General features: G+C 35.8%; 1 protein-coding gene across 1 annotated transcript in view; it reads right to left on the bottom strand.

Annotated features, from left to right (window-relative positions):
* MYBPC3 (myosin binding protein C3) overlaps positions 1-24252 on the bottom strand; it is a 62179-nt gene extending 37927 nt beyond the window's left edge. The window contains exons 1-11 of the mRNA XM_050336446.1: positions 24103-24252; positions 14598-14864; positions 12122-12217; positions 11817-11903; positions 11521-11669; positions 10430-10547; positions 8986-9034; positions 7798-7842; positions 5307-5363; positions 4894-4896; positions 604-627 (exon numbers count right to left, since the gene is read on the bottom strand). Coding sequence (XP_050192403.1) covers positions 604-627; positions 4894-4896; positions 5307-5363; positions 7798-7842; positions 8986-9034; positions 10430-10547; positions 11521-11669; positions 11817-11903; positions 12122-12217; positions 14598-14864; positions 24103-24127 — 920 coding nt within the window. The 5' untranslated portion in view covers positions 24128-24252. The remainder of the gene's footprint in view (positions 1-603; positions 628-4893; positions 4897-5306; positions 5364-7797; positions 7843-8985; positions 9035-10429; positions 10548-11520; positions 11670-11816; positions 11904-12121; positions 12218-14597; positions 14865-24102) is intronic.
* Between the last annotated feature and the right edge of the window lie 203 nt (positions 24253-24455).

Here is a 24455-nt window from a genome sequence, read left to right on the forward strand (position 1 = left end):
ATAAAATTAGTGACTAGTTCTACTTATGCTTATATATACACTGATTAAAATTCAATTTCTGTCCTGAAGGGTTTATTTCTAATAATAATAATAATAATAATAAAACTAATAAATTTTAACATCTGTTTAATGATGGGTAATGGAAACAAAAGGAGAATTATTTTCCTGTCATGGTCATGCATAAAGCACGTGGCAAAGTAAGGTACTGAACTGCTTTGGTGGGAATGCCTTAAAAACAATACAGTTGGTTTATGTAAATAAGAAATTTATTTAATTATATCCTTTTCTACTCAGGACATTTTTTATCTTCACCAGAAAGAATCACAGATTATTAAAACATTTATCACTTGTTGCAAACACAGTTGTTGGGTGTAGTAATCTATAAACCATAAAAAGACTGGTAAGTAGCGGCAACAGTATTTACAATGGGCTATTTATTTTATAGTTAACCAAAGAACTAGTGATTCTGGGAGAACTAAAGTTTGGTTTAGTAAAACCAAGGAAAGATTTGGTTATCTCTCTTTGGGAAAGGCATTCTTTTTCTGCCATTGTATTTTTTATTTGAAAGATTGTAAATAGAATAAGAAATTGATGTAACCTTACCTATTTACGGAGCGCAAGAAGCTGCTGTACTCCAGAATGATGCAGAGAACCGTTTGGAAAAACATGTAGCATCCCCATGGGCAAGAAAGAGGACATCATGTGTTAAGATAAAAGAGCCATGAATGTCATCTTCACTCTAAGTAGAACATGCCTGTGCTTCAGTAGCAGGGAGATGAAGGAGTTCATGCAAATGCTCTGAAATAGGCCTAAGGAAATGCTGATCCATATTGAAACCAAACTCACTGCCACACTTTGTACTGTAGTATAGTTCCACTGTAATATCTATGTTCTAAGTGCAGTAGGCACTTCTGTTTATTCCTAATTATGACTGATTGCCTTCCAGGGAAACAAATCCTGTCATCATAGAGTTTTTGCCTGTCATAGTTTGCTTTTTGGTAAATAGAGAAATGATGGAAGAAATAACAGTTTGTTAAAAAATTCTTAAGGAAAAGTAACTTCCTGTGGCTGTTGTTTCTGATATAACCAGGATCAAACAGATTCCAGTCCAGCAGAACACAGCCTTATAATGAAGCCGTGTTCAGTGGTAAACTTCACCAAGGAGACAAATTAGGCAACAGGTAATGCAGACAAAATTGGAATGTTATTGGGTATATTTCCATTTTTTACAGCAAAAGAACATTCCAAGTAGTCTGTGAGAAATATTACTTCTTAATAGTACTACTATGGTGAGTCCAGACAGCAGGTAAAACCAAACATTTTTGGTACTCCCTTTATTGCCTGAAAAAGATTGGTTTGTAACCAGAGCGCTATGTTTATTGAAGTACTGCAGTCCAGGCTAGGGATTTCCAGCACCCTTGTTGCTCTTGAACAGAAAGGAAGCAAAAGAAGTGGATTTCAGCTCAGCGAGTTTGAGCTGAAATATGGTATGCAATATCTTACATCTTTGAAGTGGTTTAGCACTCACTACACATTAAATCCTCTCTATCTCTCATTGAATTGATAGGAGTAGCTGAAGTTTGGAGTGCTTATGATAAGGGTGCAGGGTATTTGCTTTGCCAGAATAGTGCATCAACATCACGCAGAAATTTAATCTGGATTCCTTTTCTCCGTATACTTATCTTTCAGTCTGAGGCACCTACAAATGATTTGTAGTTTTGCCCAGTAGAAGGTAGGAAAATTGAACTGATTTGCCACATAGACCGAGATTTTTTTTTTTAATATAGGCATTTTTGGGCTAATTGCCCTGGTCATATCAATGAGCAACTTTAAAATATTTCTAAATACATGTAAGTTAAAACAGATATATAAGTACATAAAACTAAGGGCATATAATATTTCAAATATGTGTTTAATTATTTGTACTAGTACAATTTAAATTCTGTGAAACTGTGTCTTGAAATACAAAATCATAGGAAATAATAAAGACTTAACAGATTCAAATGTTATTATCTTCCCTAAGATATTATACAAATATTGGTGGTCTCTCTGTCTATCTGCCTACTGTAGGCTTGTCTGTACATATCCCCCATTTATCTGAAAATTTACAGGTAGAAGTATTCATGGAGTTTTCACAAAATATTTTGTGTGAGTTATTTTCAAGTACATAGTGAGAAAAATATTCCAGTTTGGAAGAAATTCCACAGTCTAATATTTCTCAATATTGAGAAGACTTGCTTAACTTTAGCTTTTGCGTGCCATTGTTTTATCTGGCAATAATGTTTGGGTGTATACAGTACAAGAAATTTGAACATAAGAAAGAATATAGTCTCTTCCTTGGAAATACTAGTATTTTCTGGTTTCAGGAAAAGGCTTGTGAGTTGCATGTAAAATGGTACTAAGAGCTACAGGTTGTAATTTCTATAGTGTTAATTGAGTTCTGAAAAAGAAAAGAAAAAAATGTCTTTGAGCAAAGTCTTCCCCATCTCAGTACTCTTTTGCAGTATTTTGCATTCTCTTTGATCCCATAAAGACACAGTTTGCACAAGGAGACTGTACTCTTCCACTAACAACAGGAACTAAGCAGTGTACAGAAAGTAATAGAGCTCTTGGACTCCTGAAGTTTCTCCCACACTTATGTTACTCTCCCTAATGTTGGTGATCCTTATTCAGAGTGTTCACCTCATAGGTTAACTATGGACTTGGGGGCATTAAGATGCAGCTTAATGAACCTGCTGTAAATGGAATATGCAGCTGATATGTTTAAAACATATGTGGAGGGGCTAAAAATAGTTTTGTACATCCCAGAAATGGTTCCTTCCTATCCTGTTACTGTCAACTGATTGGACCCTGTCAGCTGTCACCTCCTTCAAGGTCTCTGCTCACTATCCCATTTAACAGCTCTGTGACAGCTGTTCCCTTCTTCTTCCCAATGACCTCTCCTTGGCCCATGACATCTGTATGTCAACACCAGTTAATTAAATTACAGTGATAGGAGATACAGTATTAAATGAAGCTCTTTATTGTAGTGGGAATGATCATTACCTCTAGATTGAGGGACACTTGCAAATTAGGTGTGGCAAAGCAGAAGCGGTAAATGAATAATCCTCATTCAATTTGAATCTACATAACTGTTGAGAGTTCCTCAGCATGAGGTCCCTTTTCCCATTCTCTTTTAATGAAAAATTATTTCATTCCATGATGAGATTTTATACCTATCTATTGTCATTAATATAAGAGTGGTTTTCAACCTGAGGTGTGCAAAGCCTGAAGGATCCACAAATTACTTCTGAAGTGGTGTGAAAAACAACTAGAAACAGTGAATTCATATGCTTAAATTCACTAAGCAAAGATTTGTAAGTCAAGAAATGTCAAAATGACCTATAAAATGCAGTGAAATTGATGAGCTTCTTTTAATTAATTGTATTTCTGGTCTAACAAATAATGAATACTTAAATCCACAATTTGAATATTTCTGTAAGTACTAGAGATTTTTACTCCTTTTAGAGTTTGATCACTGCTCAAAACCAATTATGAGAGTAAAAGGGAAAGGTGCTAGGAGAGGGACTCATAGTACTCAGCACCTCATTTCACATGGAGACTCTGTATGAAATTATGCAAACATTTTCATGTTGTTTTTTTTTTTTTTTTTTAAGATAAGCAATTCCTTTTTGGTTTACATTACCTACAGAAATTAGAGTGTGTGTACAACAATTTGGGTCATGTTGAAGCAAGGAACTTTGATATCAATGTCAGCTATAGAAAGTTTGATAAGTGTCCTTCCTGTCTCGTTTATCTGGCTTCCTCAAGCATTCTGGTTTTGGTGTTACTGCAAAGCCAGAATTCACCTGTAGTTGGGTGCATTGCATATTGCATAACAGAGGGCTTTGAATGCCTCTGTGACCTTGTTTGTCCCACCGAAATGTGAGTGAGTTAACCTGAGTGAAACACGAGACTATTGTGTATTTATTGCCTCTGTAACCAAGCTCCTTCATATTTCTATAAGATCCTGTACTGCTTGTGAGGATAAAATACTTTTTTAAAGTAGTGATACCAATACCTGAGCAGAAACTGAACACAGATTCACAACAACATTCACCCAAGTAGCTGATTGTGAAAACTTAAACTGAGATTTGCAAAACATGAGTCTAGTAACAAGTGTTTGTAGTCACTTCAGGTGCTGAAAAGATAGAGTGAATGGCCAGGGTCAGTGAATAGAAAGAAGTAAACAAAACTTCATCACCTATTTGACAGGCACCAGCAACAATATTATGGAAATGATTTTTCTGATTCTAATTACTAGGACAAGAGGAATTCAAAGCAGCAGGTTATTGAGAAAATCTAGAAAGTCAAAGAAAATTTAACACCGCTTATAAAAAAAGTGATGGTGAAAACCAAAGGACATTGTTTAAAAACATTCCTGTCTCAGAAATTAGCAGTTGATAATTTTTTTCATACTATGCAATTTTTGTCATGCTTTGTATGTAAAGAAGACAAAGATGCATGCATTATTTCAAACTAAATGGTTCTTATTATCAGTCTGCCCCATGCATTTATAATAAAATGAAATAGAAATCTTACTCTCTGTTGACAACAGTGGAATCCAAAACACCCAGATTAAGAGTTTGGTAAAAAGAGAAAAACATAAGTAGACAGGTTATGAAAACAGATATGCCAAGGAAGGATGAGAATTGGAGAGAAAATTCCACCAAAAAAAAAAGTAAAAGCAAGAAAAAAGAATTACAATTGGAAGAGTAAAAAATATTTATATAGTATTTATGCAACATAGAATATATTTTATGTATACAATAAACAGCTATGTAATATATAATATATAGTTGTACAGTGGAATAGTAACATTAGGATATCTAATAAAAAGGCTTGTCCTCCCACTCTCTGATGCAAAGAATTGTGAAAAGGCAGGACAGAAGATTCTTTAAAAGGCAGCATTATAGATAGGTATTGTAAATTTTTGTACTTTGTTTTATTTTGTTTTTAATGAAAGGCCTGCTGGAAACATAAATACCTGAATCCAGGCCTTTTCTGTCTTGGGAAAGACAATTTTTTTCTCTTTTTTTTTTTTTCCCCTCCAGTATAAACCTAGCCAAAATGCGTCAAATGTTGTGTATTTCAGGAAGTTGTCATAATTACCTGTCATCCTTTTTCCATTTAGCACTGCTTTAGGAAAATTACAGGGATTCTGAATTTATGAAACTTTGACTTATTCCAGTCTTATTGTTTTCAGAGTTGTTCAACAGAACCTGCTTACTTTATGGATATGGGTTACTCTGTGGATTTTTACTCACCTTTTCTTCAGTAGGGAACTAAAATCAAACTCCGCCCCTTCATCATGTCCATCAGCACTGTATAGTAATAGAAAACCATAAATAGTTTCAGAAGGAGATGGGAATAGCTTATGAGACTATAACATTATGTAGATAACTTATTTTTACAGGTGGGTAGTAGACGTGCTAACATGACTTAGAATGTGCCTTGACATGGAAGGTGGCTTAATCAGGCTCTATGTCCATACTCATCTTCATATAGGTATAAGAAATATATGTAATGAACTTGTATTTTTTCTGCACTGATTGCGCATAAAGTTGTACAGGGTATTAATCTGATAATCAAATTAATCTGAAATGTATTTGTTATCATAAAGGTATTGCAAAAGCTTTCCTCTTTTCTCTAGTTTCCAGGAGCGTAGATTTTTTTTTTTTTTTTTACAGTGTATGGCAGCATTAATCAAGCTTTTTGTGGAACTTCTTGCAGTCTACAATCACTTTCCCCCCCCAGTATTATCCCAGCTGTAACTGTTTGTTAAGGCCCTTTGTGATTCCAGAATTCATTACACTGAAAAAAGTGTCACATCACTGGTGCTTGGGAGAGTTGGAGGAGGAGCTCTGTGATCCTGAGATCAATATGCTGCTGTTCAGCAAGCATCATGACAAGCAGTGTTGTGATGAATTGACTTGTGAGAACAAGAAGCACCAAGCAAAAGTTTTTTGATGTGTAGTTCTGCCAGTCACATATGATGAACTGGGATGGAATGCACAATGTTATTTTGGTGTTCTGAATCCAAGGTGTTTTAGCTGTGCTTCTGAACATTTCAAGTACCAGTCTACTCTGAAATCTTAGCATAACGTCACTACAGTCACTTCTTTGGATTCAATTCCTAAAATATCATTTCAGGGATTTGATATAAAAAGTATTGGGAGTTATAGTGGATTCTGTGACTACTGATTATTCCACTTAGCAAAAAAAAAAAAAAGGTTTTTTTGCTTTTTTTTTTTTTTTTCCTGCATTCAGACAGGTTTTAGAAAGTCAAAATATATTTTATTCATCTCAATCATTAACGTTCATCTGCCTCTTAATATCTCTGTTTTCTTGAGTCCAAGAATCTGGTGATGCTATCTCACAGCAGTCATATCTATTCTTCCAGCAGCAACACTTTATATCTAATTACTGTGTCATAAGCAGATTTTTTCCTTTTCGGTTGTGCTGGTGAAAATTGTAACTCATAATGCTGCCCTTATTGATACACAGTACTAGATGCTTCAATAAAAATCAGTCTGTCTGTAGAAGTATATATAAATCAGGATGTCAGGAAAAAGCAATATTGCAGGAACAAATAAAAGTAACAAATCAGTCTCAACAGATAAATGATGGGCATTTTAACAGTACTGTTAAAAAAATAAAACAGAAACAAATGCCGAACTTCCTGTGCTGCTTGAGAATGTAATTTTAAATATGTATAATTTTGAATACACATAAATTTAAATATGTTGTATAATGTATAATAATGTAATATGTAAATATGTATCTTTTCATTAAGAAAGTATCGTTTTTACTTCTGTGATTACTTGCAGGATAGTATACCACCGGAAAAGGTAACTTCCTGGGTATAAGGCTCAAAGGGAAAAGTGTATTTTTGGCCACTTTGTTCCCTACTTTCAGAAGATTATCCATGTTTCCAGGCAAAATGAATATAAAATGTATATAAAAATCACTAGTATAATCCAAATTTGAAAAGGATTTCCTGTGATCAACTACTCAGAAAATCAAAATCTATAGTTGAGAGAATAACTAATCATGTTATTGTTCACAAGTGGTAATTAAATCAAATTTTCAGGAAGGATCAGCAATCAAGATTTAGTTTTTCTGAAGAATAAGACCTTAATAATTGCTTTAACATGCATAGAGTTAAATTTAATCCCAGATTTCCTATTTTTACTACAGTAGAAGACATTAAGACCAAAAGGCACAGAGTGTAAATTTTAATGATACTATATGATAAGGAGTGTGCCAGGAAACAAAAGATTTTCAAATACATGTGTGCTGCTACATTTCTGTGAGCAATGGCAATTTTAGTCAGAATGTGCTCAGTAGAGAGGAGAACATTTACAACAGAGGGGGCAGACATGCATATAATTTGAAGTTACTTTTTTTCTTCTAACAGTGGTGAGGAGATGCCACTTGCCAAACGCATGCGTTTTCTGTAGATGAATCTGCCTCTCACTGAACTATCAAACTACTCTTTCTTTTATCTGTTTTTATCTATCTTTTTATGGTTTAATATTTTTATATTTTTATCTTTTATCTTTTTATTTATCTTTATTTATCGTATGTTACTACTTATTCATATGTATTAATTTCATACAAATACTACATATTATAAACAATGGTTTATTTGGAATTCAAGCTGCAGTTTTGTGGATTTTCTTTTTCTTTTCCTAAGCAGAGAGAGACAGTTCATTGAAAGACTTAAATTTTTCAGCTGACACAGACAGTGACTACCTGAGAAAGGCTGAAGTCATCCGTCTCCCCCCTCCTGCTAGGCTCCTGAGTGAGGGTATCAAAGACAAAGCTTCAGATTTAAACAGTTCAGTTAAAAATTTGGCTCCATTCTTAAAGAGGAAACTGCCAATCTGAACAACCTGAAGCTGCTCACACTACACTCACTTTGAACTTATTCTAAATTATTTTAATTGTACAAGCCTGCTTTTACTGCAGTGAAATAACACAATGCAGTTATGCACTGAGCATCCTCAATTTAACAGCTGTCACAGCAAGGCTGGTCAGCTACCTATAGATGGACATCTGGAGATGAATTATGCAAGACTTTTTTAGTTCTTTGGGATAAATGTTAAAAAAATATATAATATTATATAAAAATAGCACCAAGAGAGAAATACTCAGAGCATAGCCACAGATGATTTGTGCCCTATAATGGAGAAATAGATGTCTGGAGGAAAATTCTTGGTCTAGTAATTTTGCAAAAATATATAAAAACTAAAACAGAAACTGAATTGCACGAAGGGAGAAGAAATTCACAACAGTGAAAAATCATGTTAATATCAATCAAAATAGAAATACCTAACCAATTTTGTGAATCTTACTAATAGGAGCGAACATTATTCCACTAAGCCATACATCAATTTAGAGGGTATTAAAGATGGGGGAAGAATGTCCTTTTCAACACCAAGCTTTAAAATCTAATACTACATATATCTGAGTTTTCACAAGAAAACAAACACAGTTAGAATGCTTACATGAATATTATCAGAGATCTGTCCATAAAGCTCACTTCAAACTCCACTTCCTTGTTTAGCAAATGTTTGTACTAAGGTACATGCTAGACCAAATCAAGTCTAGAGAGCACAGACAATCTTTTCCATCTATTGGTCTATGTCTGAAGTGCACTTTACAGGTCTGGAAAAAAGTGCTGAAGTTCATGTTAGAATTATACACATTATCAATTGCCTAATTGAAGACAAGCATGATTATTATGCTAGTGCACCTCTCTTAGGTGATTTCTAGGATTTCTATAGTATTTTAATAGGAGAAATGTTTCTTAGTAGACATTCATATCTTTGTACTTGTTTGTACAGCATCTTTGCCTTTAGTTAGCTTTATCCAGGAAAGTAATGAATTCTGCATAGATGTATGATCTGATCTACACAGGCTTCTACTGTGCATACTCACGTGCGTCGGAAGGCAGCTCGAATATCCAAGTCTGCAGTTACAGGTGCTTCTGATGTGACAAAAAGTGATGAAGAGGAGTGGGAGAGCAAGTCAAAATAATGCAAAAATACAGTGCTATTTCTACAGTGTTTCACCTGCAGAAATCCTTTTTCTAAATTCTTATATTGTAGAGTGTGATTCATTGCATATTGAAAGCTTGAAGCATCATCTTTTAACACGTAGCCTTCACTAACCAGCTTTCAACATCCAGTGCTTTGTGTATAACTTATTTCTGTTTCATGTTGCATCATAATCTGGACCTTGATGAACTGTCTTATCTCTTGTTTGCCAATTCTCATGCTGCTAAATTTTAGTTTCAATAGCCTCTTCACAGGGTATTTAAGTCCTAATGAGAATACAACTGGGTATCACCTAAGTACTGTTATTAATAATAAATTATAACCTATCCTCTGAAAGAAAGGTAAATTCTTGGGGATACATAGAGTTGTACAGAAACTTCACTGAAGATGCTGCATAGACAGAACTTTATTACTTGATTGATATGAATTAGTGTACTACTACTACTGGGAGAAGAACTGTTCTCAGTTGCTGCTGCTAAGTCTTATGAGTCTGACAGCCAGCTAGTGAAACGTCAAAAATTAACATTGCTGAATGAGTAACTTCAATAAACTTTTGTCTTTGCAGTAGGTTCACTGGTAACTGGACACAAGTTAATGTTGCAGTCCCTTCAATAGAATCCCTGAAACAGGAAGTGGTCCAAACACTCAGCTCTTTCAGGCCGTACTTGCTTATCCTGTTTTACCTAAATTCTTCCCTACTAAGGGCAAACTGATGTTAATATGTACTTCCTTTTCAATTTTTAAAAGCTTTTTAGTATACCAGTTGTGAGGGTGGCACCACGTATTATGCAAAATGAGTCATCCAATCTTAAAGCAATTTTATCTCACAAGGTGCTTCTGCATGAATTGGATTTATCAGGAGGAGAAGAAAAAGGAACTGACAATACTGTCATGTCTAAATCTTTTTTTCTCCCACTCCTCCCTTTTTTTTTTTTTAAAGTATCCATTTTCAGTACTGAACTTTTGCCAAAGTAAGAATTACCATGTCTTCTATTCTAGTCAAATTAAATATAATGGAAGAATGGATGTGAAATCAGAATAAAGCCAGAGAAAAGGTGGACCAGTTCTGTGTGCCTTCTTTAAGAGCATCACAGTTCTGACTTGAGTGGCAACTTAGTGGTATTTCTATATATCTGTATCTCTGCCAACCCATCCAATCCTCATTTGTGGGCCTCTCTAGGTGTACCTTTAGCTCTTCAGGTCTATACTTCAGATCTGTGCTTGTCTAGCAGCCACTGTCTACCAGAAAGAATTGTTGGTGGGCAGGAAGAAAAACAAAATAGGGGGCAGGAAGAAAAAAAATAGGTGGCAGGAGTTCACCTTACCATGGACTATCAGGTTGAAATTAGAGCTATCAAACTTGTCCTTAGTAGACACTTCACATCTGTACCCTCCTGCAAAAGTCATGTTTGCTTCTATGATTTCCAGTTCAAAGGTGTACACCTAGAACAGACACCAATGATAGAATTCATAAAGTAGAAAATGAAATAGTGAAACAGAGGGAAAGGGAATACATGGAGGGAAATAGACAAGGGATGAACTATGCCTTTGTGTCCTTTTAAAATTAAGAATGTCCTGAGTGTCCAACTCATTACTGTAATAAAAAATTACCTATAGCTCCCAATCCAGGATCAGCTAAAGAGCACTGTCAGTACAGGTATCCCTGAGGATCCAGTGTTATAGTAGCAAACTGTGCTGGTGTGCTGGTGTACTGGTGTGTGCAGTGACCACATACACTGATTGCATGTATACTACAAACAGGAGTAAAGTTTTCATTAAGCAGCTATAGCTTCTACCCAGAATGTATACAGTACATGCCAAAATTCAGCAAAAGGAGTGGCTAATGTGAGCAAGGCTGTTTAATTCCATCCAGGAGAGGGTAGTAGTGTTTCATGTACTACACAGGATGAGAAGTCAAGCTACAGACTCTTGTATTCTTGTTTGTGTATCTTTGAGCACATTTGTAGTAAAAATGGATCTTACTCAGCTATTTAAAATAGTTTAGACAATACAAGAGTAAAATGAATTCCAACACTAATGATGGAATGCTTGATCTAGTAAGATCAAGACAGACCATACTTAAATATGTCTGATTTATTGTTTTCTCTTAAAAACACCAGATATCTGTAACTTGAGAGGAAAATGGAGGGATTCCTGTGGTAGATAGTGCAAAACTGTTTTCCCAGTCCTCCAGAGATTTTCTCATTTCACCATAAATAAAAGTATACAAGAGTCTGTATGTAGAGCTTGTCTCTTGTCTGTGTAGTCAAAACATAGACTTACTTCTGTGTGTTAGTATAACATTGTGTGTCACTTTAGACACCTTAATATCAAAACATTGCTTTATTAACTTCTATTTTCACCACATTAAAGGTTATCACCCAGAAGACTGAGAACCCTATTCTGCCAGTTGTACCTTGGTATTTCGATCATAATTGTCATGTAGCTGGAGATGTTTCCCCACTTTGCTTCCCAGGTCCATCCACTTTCCTTTGAACCATTTCACTGATGGCTTCTTCAGCAGGCTCTCACCTGCTACTTTGGCAGTGAATGTGACATTTCCACCTCGTAAGGGAAGTAGGTTAAAATAAGATTATGAATAGTGTTTAATTTATCTGTTATATCTCTGCTGTCACCCTGTACATGGAGAGCTAAATAGTCAAGCAACAGGTGCAGTTTACAAATATCACTTGAATGACATTTTGTACTTACCAACAGTAACTTCTGCATCCTGTGGTCGTGTCACAAAGAGCCCAATGGGGTCTAGAGGTTCTTCTGCTTGAGTCTCAGCAGATGAAACTGAAATAAGCATCATAATTACCAGTTAGAACTTTTTGCATCAGCCTATATAGTGAATTAGTTAATTAATTTTAAAATATCTCAAGAGATTTCTTCTGTCTCTGAGATTCCTTATTCTTTATGGTCTGCCTTCATCTACTGTCTCAACTGACTCCCTCTGTATGTTCTTTCCTTCTGCTAACAACCTAGACTTGATGACAGCATTAGTTCTCTGTTACCTTCTGTGTTTTGGCTGCTCTCTACTGGTGGAGCAGGTGACTCTGAGGCAGCTGGGGCTGGTGCCTTTTCAGCAGGAGGGACTGTCTCACTCTTTTCTGGAAATAAATGTCAACCAAGATTAGTGAAAGTCATGTTTCTACTTCCTTTCTGAAAAAAAATTTGCAAAAGAACAACTTTTGATTGATGTTAGAAAATGCAGAGGAGTTAGGAGTGGTTTCCTAGAACTTAGAGCATGTGCTGGAAGCAGAAGAGGCCTACTGAAGCTGTATGATGAGGCTCTTTCTTTTGCTGAGCTTGGAAAACACTGATGCCTGGATTTTTAAATTCCATAGTCTTAATGTGTAGAAACTTGACAGCTGATGAATAATGCTATTATTTGATACTAACATTAATGGTCTAAACAGAAAAGGTAATACAAAATAATGTAATTATTATTTCTGTAACTAGTTTGTTTATTTGTGAGATTTTGTTTACAACACTATTGGAATACAATGTTACAAATGCTATTGCTGTGTGCTGCTTGGCAAAAGCTGCAGACACTGCTAGTAGTCAGTTATGGATAAAGTATTTTAAAAATCCACCTGTCATTTCTTCTGGCTTAAGGAAGTTTGTGTCCTGACAATTAAACCATGACCTCACAGCAAAATTCAGACAAATGAATTTTGCACAAAGGAGAAGACAGAACTGTATGAAAATGGAGTAGGAGTGAGCAGCTGGAACAGATGGCGGGAGGTAGAATTTCTTTAAACAGATCAGTTGCAGCAAGATATTTTTTCCCCTAGGTAGTGGAGCCTTTTCCAAATAATGATGGGTAATCCAGTTACTCTATAACAATGTCATCCTAGTAAGATCTGAAAAACAAGACAGTACCTGTGAACGTATCAATGTGAGTCAACTCTGCTCTCAGAAAATGTATGCCTCTTACTCTAAACTATCTTTATTTGTGTCTTGAAAGAAAACAGTGTGATATTAATTTGTATTGCTTTAATAGTTAAGTATCAAATACCAAGACTTTTATTGTTAGAAGATATTCCTTTAGACCTTGTCCAAATAAATTTTAACTAAATTTTTACTGGAAAGAATTAAACGTTATTCTAACCATTGTAGTGTAGATCTTCTCAGAAATTGGAGCATCTAGCACAGTGTAAATAGTGTAGGTATTTTAAAAAGGCTTATTTGGAGACATTAATATATAATGTACACAGGAAGATTATCTCTTATTTAGCCTCCTGATATCTCCATCACCAGTGGGTGCTTGTCAGAGGTGTACTGCTTTTAGGTAACGATTGCACTCCCAAATTCAGTAACTCCATTATTTGCAGGTTATCTGCTCACAGCGGGCTCCACCTGGAACTAACCTGAAAGACAATGATGAAGATATAACTAGTATAATATGAACCTGTTTGCTTTCAGGATGAGATAGTCAGTAGGATTATACTTCTATATGCTCTGACAGCTGGCAAATTGTCCTAATCCATATTAGGCTTTCCCCTTATTCATAACCTGTCTTACACTGTCTTTTAGTCTGAAACAGGATGTCTTAAATCCTGTTAAACATTCACCAGTGTCTTTTCAGCTCACCAGAAGATCTCACAAGGTGTCCTCACATTGCTAGACTAAACAGTGATAGCAAAGGAGAGGAGGTGATATAAACAACCTAAGTTTAAGGCTTTTTACCAAAATAAAAAGCAAAAATTAAAATAACAGAAGTGATAAATGAGGACCATTTTGGAGGGGAAAAAAGGAACAGGAAGGTAAAAATATTTCAACAAACAAGTGATTTCATCTATTCTAAGCATCTTCAAGTATTTTTCGTAAGAAAATTCCAGGGAATTCATCTCTCTATATTTTTTCCCCAGGAAAAGCCTGGGGAAGTTCTTTCAATTTCCCCTCTAACTGGTTCTTTAATGCATAGAGAGGTAGTAAAGATAGGTGATATACAAATAATATAAAGGTTATTCTTCATATTTAAGTCTGCCTTGAAATACGTATTTTTGTTAGCAGGTGATTTTGAGACATACATTTGGGGAATGTATGAGCTCCTAGAAACATTAGAGCATAACTTATGAATCTTCTATCAATTGTTACAATTTCATATTTAAATTGAATAATTAAAAGAAAATACTAGGTATAAGATGGAGGCATCTTAGTTTAGGTCGTGTTAGGTTAGATTAGCTTTGCTTTTTTTCCCAATAGTTAGGTGTAAAAGCTTGACAGAGAATTCTAAAGACAAACGTTGAGATTTACTTTTGTGATTTCCACCGTGTGGACTTCTGACATCTGGAAATGGGTGTCTTAGCCACAGCAAATGTATTCCTCAGTTTAATATGAATTAATAGCTTCAAATAATTGGGCATACTGCTGGTAGATAAATCTTACACTGTTAAGATAGGCTAATTTCAATGGACCTCATTCATGAAGGTTGTAGGTGGGACTGGAAATACTGAAATCAGAATTGCTTAGGAAATGCAGTACCTGGTTCCTTGACCTTGAGTTCAAATTTGACCTTGGAACTTCCAGCTATTACAGCATATGTCACATCATCTTCTTTTCCTACATTATTGATTGTCAGTGAATGCTTGTTTCCTTCTGTCTTGATGACATATTTCTCACTCTCGGTAATTTCTGTGCCAGCTCGCTGCCATTTCACCTTGATGCCAGATTTTTCTGTCTCTGCTTCAAACACAGCTGTGCTTCCGGCTGTCACCTCTGTTGTCTTTGGCTTCTTGGTAAATGCAGAAACTAAAAAAAGAGAGATGGCTCACTAAAATCTGTTTTGCAATTGTGGCATATCTGGTGTAGTCAGCTGTTGTGGCTGCAGCAGCTGTCTCCTTTCTCTTCCATCTGCCCATGCAAGATATAAATTACAACACTTTCCACAGAGAAGTTGGGGAATTGTCTTTGAGTTTACCGAGTTGGGTGTCTGCCTGAGATGCCATATCTTCTCCATATTGTCATGAAATAAAGTGGCAATGGATAGCAAACTCACCTCATTGTCTCTCTTTGTCTTTCTTTCCCTGCATAATGAGCTCTGATTTTTCATAAGTGAGTGTTTTGATCTGTGACAAGAGGGCATGGTGTGTAGTCTTACATATCAAGCTCTCTACATAAATTTGCCATGCAGTTTTGTTTAGAAATATTAATTTTGTCCTAGCACATGCTGAATGCAGTTGTTAAAGAGGATCAAGATCTGTTCCTCAACAAAACTGTACTTTTTGCACTAACCTGTGTCCTAATATACCACAACAAATTAATGGTTCATCTTTAGTCCTTCTGTTTTGACTTTAGTAGAAAGGGATGCACATTCCTATGATGACCCCTGTAATTTAATCCCAGATAAAATAATATCAATTGTTGTTAGCATTCAAAAGTTCACTTCAACATTAAAAGTTGAAATACTTGCCTACATGGCACTCTACAATAACTAGTTTTCTAACTATTTACAAGGTGGATTAAAATAGTTCCTTGATGTGTCAAGAAATATGAAGTTTATAATGAGAATTAATGAAATTATTTATATATGGGGTGAACAAGCATAAACCAAATGACATTCTACTTTGGATATAATCAAAGTAGCACAGCAGATAGGAAATTGTAAAGCAACCAATGCATCATGATTTTGATCCATGACTATGTTAATCTTTCTCAAGATTAGATTTTAGTAAGGTAACTTATTTTAGTAATTTCTTTACCCTGATTTATTTAGTTGTTGATTTATAATTCTTAATCTTTATTTTGAATCAAATTTTTCATTTTGTGCTCATGTCTTAATGAAATAAGTTATCTTTTTGCTCCTTGCCATGAGCTATGTTCATGCATAAGAAATACTAGTAATTAATCATTCTGATTCATACACTGCATATCTTTTGTGCATCTTGATGTAATCTTTTTATTGACTCACCCCTATATAGCAGAGCTTTTATAAAAATATTAATAATTTAATCACATATAATTTTATCTGTAACAAGAACCCTTCCAGAGGCTGCAACAATGGTTATAGTTAGTTTTGGGCTTTTGATTCGGCTTTATAAAAATGGCATAAGGAACATGGCATAAAAATATTTTAAATGAAAAAGTTTATATTCACATTCAAACAGGTGCTTTAGTTCATAAAATGATATATCACTAATAATACCATCTGTTCATTGCACGAAATCTCTGTTCCTCTAGCATGTCCTCAGACTGTGTAAATTAGTTCATCTTAGTGGAGTTACATCTGCAGAGTTTTCATCTGATGTCTTTTGGTCTTTAGTCATAATACCGTTCATGTTTCTTGCAGTGTTTTGCAAAGGATTCAAAGCTACTTAAACATCAGTTAAAGCATAAATTACAAATACTTTTATAAAGTAGTACATTTTAAGTTTTAATTTTTCTTTGCTATATAAAAACCCTAAATATCATTTTTTCTATTTCTTTTTTCCTCCCCCCGCCCCCCCATTTTATATATTTGATAAAAAAAGTCAGTTTGCACTGAGCCTGTAAAAACCTTGACTGAGCTCCCTTTGTATCCTTCTGCATGTAAGTTATAAGTGTGAGAAATTTCCTCTGGGAGTGGAATGTTATGTTCCTATATTCTTATATATGAGTTTTTTCCTAACCTGTGCAATAGTTCTTAAACAAAATAGTACTTTGTAGAGTATAGGACTACAAGCTAAAGTGTACTATAGTATCCTGCCTGTTATCAGTTTCACACCTTTTGATACAGTATTGCATTTCAGTAAATAACACAGCAGGGTATGCAATGATGCAGTGTATAGTGAATAATTGCAGGAGAGTTACTGCAGACAGCAGGTTTAACATACAGAATTCAAGAGACATATATAAAGGTGGCCAGGTTGATGCACAGTGGAGAGACAGATCAGTTCTGGAACCCCCCCTGAAATACTGACTATCTGGCTCCCTTCCCTATGATTCTACAGACAAAGTAGCAAAGAGACATGGTTTTTGTCTCTGAGTGCTGTTATCATCACTCTTCTATTTAAGCACAAAAGAACCTGTAAATATGTTAATTACTAAACAGCAATGTGGTCTGTATAGGATCCAGCCTACAATGGCAGGGTTTCAGGACATGCATACTTGAAAGTAACTCTCTGATCTCCCTGCAAAGTGATTAAGTTTCTTACATTTGCTGTAGATGACTCAACAAAACCAAAATTGTTGGCCAGAACACAGTGAAAAATCTCCATCTCTACATAACATTTCTGACTTTTGGGAAATTTCAGCACATATGTAGAAATTTACCAGTAAGTCTCCTTGCCTTCTGCCCCCACCTTTCTTACCAAAAGACTAATTTCAGTTCCAACGTGAAATGATTGTGAATATTTCCAATAAAGCTTCAAATTGGAAAAAACCAAAACCTCACATGAGAACAAAGGCCTGCAAGAACAGTCGTGTACCCACTTTTTCACAGGTAAAGAAGACTCAGTTTTTCATTGAGTCTTTTTCCTGCACTCAAGATTCAGAGTCTTTGGGGTGCAGTGTCCAAAGAAGCGTCTCTGTTTCTAGCTGTATTCTCTTTCATCTTCCACTGTTCATATTTGCAAAGGAAAACTGGGGATGTAGGGCTGGAGATTTTACAGGAAAATGTCAGGGTTAGCAGTGGGTCTGTTAGCTCCCTGGAAGAGGAGATTGACTTGGGCAAACTTTCGAGTGTGGCCTTGAAGATAAGGAAGTTTTACACCCAGGTTAATTGGGGAGCGGGGACAGACTGTGAGTCCGTAGATTTGGTGTGTGAGAACCACAGCAGTGGCCTTGGGCATCTCCAGGTGTCTCACTATTGCTGCCAAGTGTAACAGTAATGATGAGTGGCCAATTAGGATGTTGTTGCTTGCTTGCTACTCGCTTGTTGCTTTTAGAAAATGATATAAAAAGGAGCTGGGAATAATAAAGCCGAAACCTTTATTATGTTGCCCTGAATCAGCCATCTTGTGTGTTTTTATTGACCGTCACGACATAACGGTGACAGAAAATACTTTGTTGCAGAAGAGAGATTGCTGAATAAGTATGTGAAGAGAATACCATAATTTTTCCTTCTGGGGGAAAAAATGGGCTGCTGAATAAAATAAAGAGACCAGTTACTCCCACACCTTCACTGGGGCTGACACTTCAACTAAGCAAATACAAGTTCATCAGAAGTTTTCTTTTCTTTATGCAGTTATACCAATCTAATTCTGCTATTTCCTCATTAGGAATGTTCCTAAACACCACTATTCAAAACTTCTGTTTTGTCCTGAGAACTGCACTTCTGCCTCCTTTTATCAGAAACACATTGCCCATCTGGCACTCTCTCTCTCACTTCAACGTTTGGCTTCTACCCAGACTAGATTTATGCCTCTGAGTTCCATATATCCATCCCATCCTCTAAACACTCTTCAATATGACCACCACCATCAGGCTGTGAAAAACCCAATGACTGTGACACCTCTTGTGTGATGTGGAATGTCTTGCAGCTCTTGTGCCTGTCAGGCACTGACAGATCTCAGGCACTGTGACATGTTTATCCAGACTCCAGTTGAACATGCACTTAGGAGTCATAGGGCTGGGACACCTGATGACCAAGTAGCCTGTGTCCTGTGCTGCCCATTTTGTTACCTCTCTGGTTCCTGATTTAGACTAACCCAGCCTGCAAAAGGAGAGAGAAGTGATGCTAGTACTAACATACTACAGCAATTCTAGAGAGAGAGCAGAGATGCATATGAGTTAACAGTACTGCTGAAGACAGGAATTATTGAAGGGAGGGAGAGTGATAGATATTCTCTGTGTGTGAGTTTTGTGGGGATAGAATTGGGATTACCGTATGGAGTTAATGCAGGGAGAGAAGAGGAACATGAAGCTAATAAAAGAAAATGAGGTTAGGGCCACTTTGTTCTAACCTATTTTTCAAAACTTCACTTACATCTCAGGCCTTCCTAATAACTTCTAGCTTCCATAATGCAAACACCCTCACATAACTTCTGAGTAATGTAAACCAGCAAATTTTTAGCTCCAGGCAGAAGAGGAAGCAGATTGCATGTGGTCTGCAGTTATCTTGTCAAAACTTTTCAAGGGCTAATGCTGCATCTACCAGAACTTGCATCCTCTCAAAAGTCTTGTAACACCTGAAAACATACACATCAGCCATACAACTATGTATGTTATGTGAGTTACAGTTTCACAGGATAGTAATAAAAAGCTCCATTTGAATGTTCATGAGCAGATTACATTTTCAAATTCTATGAATAGGTCTTTCGATCAGGAGGATGAAAAAATGTAAAATACATTTGCTTTTGGCCAAATTAAACTAGAAATAATTTAAGTTCCAAAACTAATTTTCTTTAATTTACACCTAAATGAAATAATAAAACTAGTATTCTGCCTTCGTGCTGCTGCCATTTATTAAATCTTCATAGTAATGCTTTCATGCTTTCTCCCTTACTTTTTGACCAGCTTTGAAGCAATCTCCCTCTAACATCCACCCTCAAACTAGCTTTCTATTCTTCTTCAAATCGTTTTCATACTCTCCTATGCAAAAACCTAGAAATGGCTAAGCTACTACCCGAGTTGCTGTCTATTGTACTAATGATTATTTCCTTTAATTTCTTGTTGAACTATCTATTTACTGGGTTTTTATTTTGCAAGTGTTTTGAGGCAGAAACTGTTTTCTGTTGTCTTTGTATTGCATCAAATCACTAGTAAGTAGCTACTAAGTACTGTTTTATCTCTAATTAGTTTTAGAAGCTAGAAGAACAATTCTTATTTCATTATTGTCAGAAAAAGTGGAGATAAGGCGTATATTAAAATAATGCTTAAATAACTGGAATAATTTAATTTCCTAGCCACATCATCTAAATAATTTGGCTTGCTGAGAATCACAAGCATTAGCTGAAAATGTATGCCTAAAATAATGGAATTTCAAAGTATGTGTAAAGTATGTGAAATGAAAGGGAGGAAGAAGTCTGGATTCCACAAAAGTCTTTTTAACTAGATAGAGTGATAGAGGACAGTCATTCTCTTATGGCTTTTGTTGTTGTAGTTTTTAATTTCGTTTATTTTTTTATTTCATCCTCATTTTCAGAATGGTGGCTCTGACTTCAGTTCTTCATCAATTATTATTTGTGATACTTACATGGAGAAGAAGGAAATAAGAACTTCTGTAGAATGTGTGTTAGATAAGATTTTCAAATTATATTTCTGCCTTTCTGAAATAAAAACTGTTGAAGGTATAAATGCTTGAGGAGAATATAATGTATCTGGTTGAATGCACATGCTACAAACTCCAGCAGAAATTTGTGATGAGTGAAATTAGACAAAATAATCACAGGTTTCTCCCAAGAGCTGAGTTATCTTACTGCACTTTTTCTGTATTTGGTGTTAAAATAGGTATTGGCTAATGTATTTAATTAGCATTAAGTAGTATTAGTTTTTGGAATTCTTTAATTTGTTAAGGCTTCATGTTGAAAATTGATCTTAGCTTACACTTGACATCTAGCTTTCCTGCTATATCATTTGCTCTTCCATTGAGTTAAGAGCCAAACTGAGCATAAGCAGACTTCAGTAATGGAGCTTGTAAATTCCTTTCTGAGGAACTATATAAAGATGCTGCTCATTCCTCACTCAGAACCTAAGTGGCTTCTTACAATTACAAGCTTAACCATTCTGTGATCCAAAAGCTATTGAACGACTCAATCTTATCATTCCTTGCCTACTTCAACAGCTGAGATTGCAAATTCCTGCAACATGAGCAACAGGCGAGGAATAGTTTCATTAATCAGTCACCTCTCACCTCTCTCTCTATGCTTCCATCATACTTTCTGTAAAATGGGGATAATAATGTTCAGCTTGGTTTGAATCTTAACTTACAAAAGAGGAAAATAGGTCTATATGAATTTAGGTTTTTTCTGCATTCCTGTGGTGCATAGCAGTTCATTATAATGGAGCAGTACTTTGCTGTGCTAGGTGCTTGCAAATGTAAAAGAATGATCTTGTATTCAAACTAAATTTCTACAGTTTGCTCTTCATTACACAACACTGATTATTATGAAAGCCTCTGTACTTACAAGCCAGGGTATTTATAAATACTTGATGAAATTTCCTAATCTGAACTGCAAAATCTAGACTCCTCAGCCTATAATATGTGTGAATAAAAGTTGACTGATTTTCAAAGAAGGTGAGTAATACAGACTTCTCCTTTTCCAGATATAGTAACACACACATTTCCCATTAAGTCCTATTTATCTACTAAATTTGGTACTTAAAAAGTCAGCTGTTTCCTCTTAATGTCATAAATTATTGTTAGGGAAATGGTTGGGGCTTTTTTTAACCTTTCTGAATTTTCACTACCAAAAAAATAAAAGATCAAAATTTTCCAGAAAATGAGGCCTTGAACAAAAATTAACAATGAAATCTTTAAATCAAAGGAGACGAACATAAAGCTTCAGCAACTGAATCTTGCAAAAAGTGAAACTTTTTTATAGTTTGATTGTTTGGTCTGACACTAAACTGTTACAGATCTTCTAAATCCTGTCTCTCTTGAGGATTGTATAGATTTTCGGGAATGTTAGGACAGTTCTTTTGGCATTCTGTAAATAAATAGGGCAGTGCCTCATCCTGAAGTATTTTATTTGGACAGTTTAAAGTGAAAGAATGCCTGCTGGAAAATCTATTCCACCATTTTAAGTTTAATGATTTATTAATTGTTTTGGGTTTTGTTTATTTTTAACGTTAAAAGGTCTGCCAAAACAACAGATATAGGCAGAATATCTCTGATCATTCTCTGACATGCAGAATTTTCCTTTGCCCAAGATGCCCAAATTTCAGTAATACAGACTAAGGACTTCTTCAGGCTCTTCAGTGTTCTAACCACATGGTTTGTGAAAGGCAAGAATCATGATTTATCAAAGTATGAAATGCCCAATGGTTGTTCGGCCCTCCTGAGACAGTGCTCAACATTATCCCATCTTGAAATGGCTTGAACTGTATAAACAACATGAAATAGAAAACCAAAGGGATTAGTGTCTCCTGGGAGACTGAGAAGATCCTCTCTAGAAGTTACAGGGCATGTGACTGGCTCTGTCTCGGTCAGAGTGTGTAACAGGAGCTTTTCCTCCCCCTGCTGTGATAATCCCAGTGTTTGGTCTGGTTTGTTCATAAAAACTGTGTAGGACTGGTGATGTTAGACACCTGTTAGATTTCTATGGAGAAATAAGTTGGAATAGAATTTCTCTTCACCATTAGCCAGCAAAGGTGGGCATCCTCACAACAGAGACATTGCCTCTCATCCACTGAGAATGAAAATGTTCATTTAAAAGCAGTTAAACAATTAGAAATCAGAAGTCACAGTGCCTACTCTGCTGTATTGCTTTTTTCCTGCATTCATAATCATTAAACTCATTTCAATAAATCTTTAAAATCATGTGGCTTTCAAACCAGAATATGACATGAATGTCTTATTTTTGGGGTAATTACTGAACCTTCACAGCTTATATTTTCAAGGTGTTGTCTAAAGTTTCAAGATCTAGTATATACTTCTGGGTTTTTTTATATACAAATCTACTTCCATCTGATTTCAGAAATTACAACCTTATGAATATGATATGATGTTATAGTTGTAATGAAATTGGTGACACCACTGTTGCTTTAGGGTTATCATATAGAGGGAAGATAGAGAATGTTGCTGAAGTAAATCATGCTTTAGTGCTTTGTAGTCTGTAATGGCAGAGATGGGCTATCTCTAGCAGTGGCTAATTACAAACACTTGTTTGTAAGTCAAATGAAGGTTCTTCTTAACAAGTTCTTTTGTTGTGGTGACCACAGATTTTCTCACTGAGGAGCCTAAGAGGAGACTGATGCCTGCTCAGGCCTTTGCAAAGCACAAAGGCCTTTATTAGTAACTCTCTACAGCTGATATTGGCTAACGCTGGAAACTGCATATTACTAAAAATACTTGCACCTTGTACTGTGCATTCAAGTAGTGGTGATTCTAGGTATGTACTAGCATCAGTGAAGTGAGAGCTCTAAAGTGAAGAATCCCAGATTTGTACAATTTTCTCCAGCCCTGTGCGTTGAACATGTGCACACTTTACAATCATAATTTCAGTTTTCGACAACTTTTTTCCCAAAACTTATTTGTGGACACAAAGTGTTCCTGAGGCATCTTCCTCTGCAGGTGTCCTGAAGCTAAAATCTCCTACCTTTGCTCTCCTTGTTCTTTTCAAAAAAACCAGATTCATTGCACCTTGCACCCTATCTTAGGCTTCCCCTATGTGGGCAGTATCTGAGTGATTCCTTATTTGTAGATTTTAAATTAGAACATTCATAAATCTGAAATATATTTTTCTCTGTGGCTCTGTGACCTTGGCTTTCTGAAAAGGGCTAGTTATCTTCTGGCTCAAGGGGAAAGGATGGAGCAGGGTGAGGGAAAAGAAATTGCATATATTCTTCACAGCAAAATATTGTCTTTTTTCCTAGAGCTCTATTGTCATTGGCTGGAAGAACTAGAAAGAATAAGCTCTGAACCAGGTAGTGCTTGCTTTAATTTTCACAGAGATTTCACTAACAATAAATAACACCAATTTTTTTGATAACACTTCTGCAAAGTATCAGGGGGGGAAAAACAAACCCAAAATAAAAGCAGAGGAGTCTTATACTGTTTAACTGTCCAAGAGAGAGACTACAAGCTTTTTTTTTCCCAAAGTCCTAAAGGTGACTAGGAAAGGAAATGAGAAATTAAAAGAATCTGAGAATTAAACACATTTCATCTCAAATTTTTCCTCATCCAAAGTTTCTTGAGAAAATTTTGTGGCTGAGGGTTGACAAACCAGTCACTGATTTCTCTGCAAGATCACTCAATATCTCTCATATTTATAATTTAAAAAAATACAGTTTCTTTTTACTCTCTATTTTTTTTTCCACTGTGGCATCTCATTTCTCTAGAATTCATAATCTACTCACACTTTTTCTGTCAAGCTGTTCTTAGGTTTTGTATGTCAGTTATGATCCTTACCTGTTTTCTTTACAGGCTCTGGCATCTTCACTTTGTTTCTGATGAAGCTCCCAGCTGTATCTAGAAATCAGGGTCTGAGTTAAACAGGAATGTGACTGCAGGGCTTTTGAAACTCCCTAAAGAAACACTTGATGGAAGCCCCCATCCTGCTCCTCCCCCTTGATCCCTCACTGTTGTCAACTACAGCACCTTATCAACAGCAGAACACACTTGACAGGCTACATCAGCTGGGATAAATATAGTCAAGTTCCAGGAGCCAGAGAGCTCAAGCCGCCCAAGACTGGCTACCACTGATCTGTTGGTGTAAACCAGAGCACAATATGATGTCACACGTGTACAGTACACTTTCTAGC

Source organism: Myiozetetes cayanensis, unplaced genomic scaffold (assembly GCF_022539395.1).
Source record: "Myiozetetes cayanensis isolate MyiCay16 unplaced genomic scaffold, myiCay2020 scf6-25, whole genome shotgun sequence".
Lineage (NCBI taxonomy): Eukaryota > Metazoa > Chordata > Aves > Passeriformes > Tyrannidae > Myiozetetes > Myiozetetes cayanensis.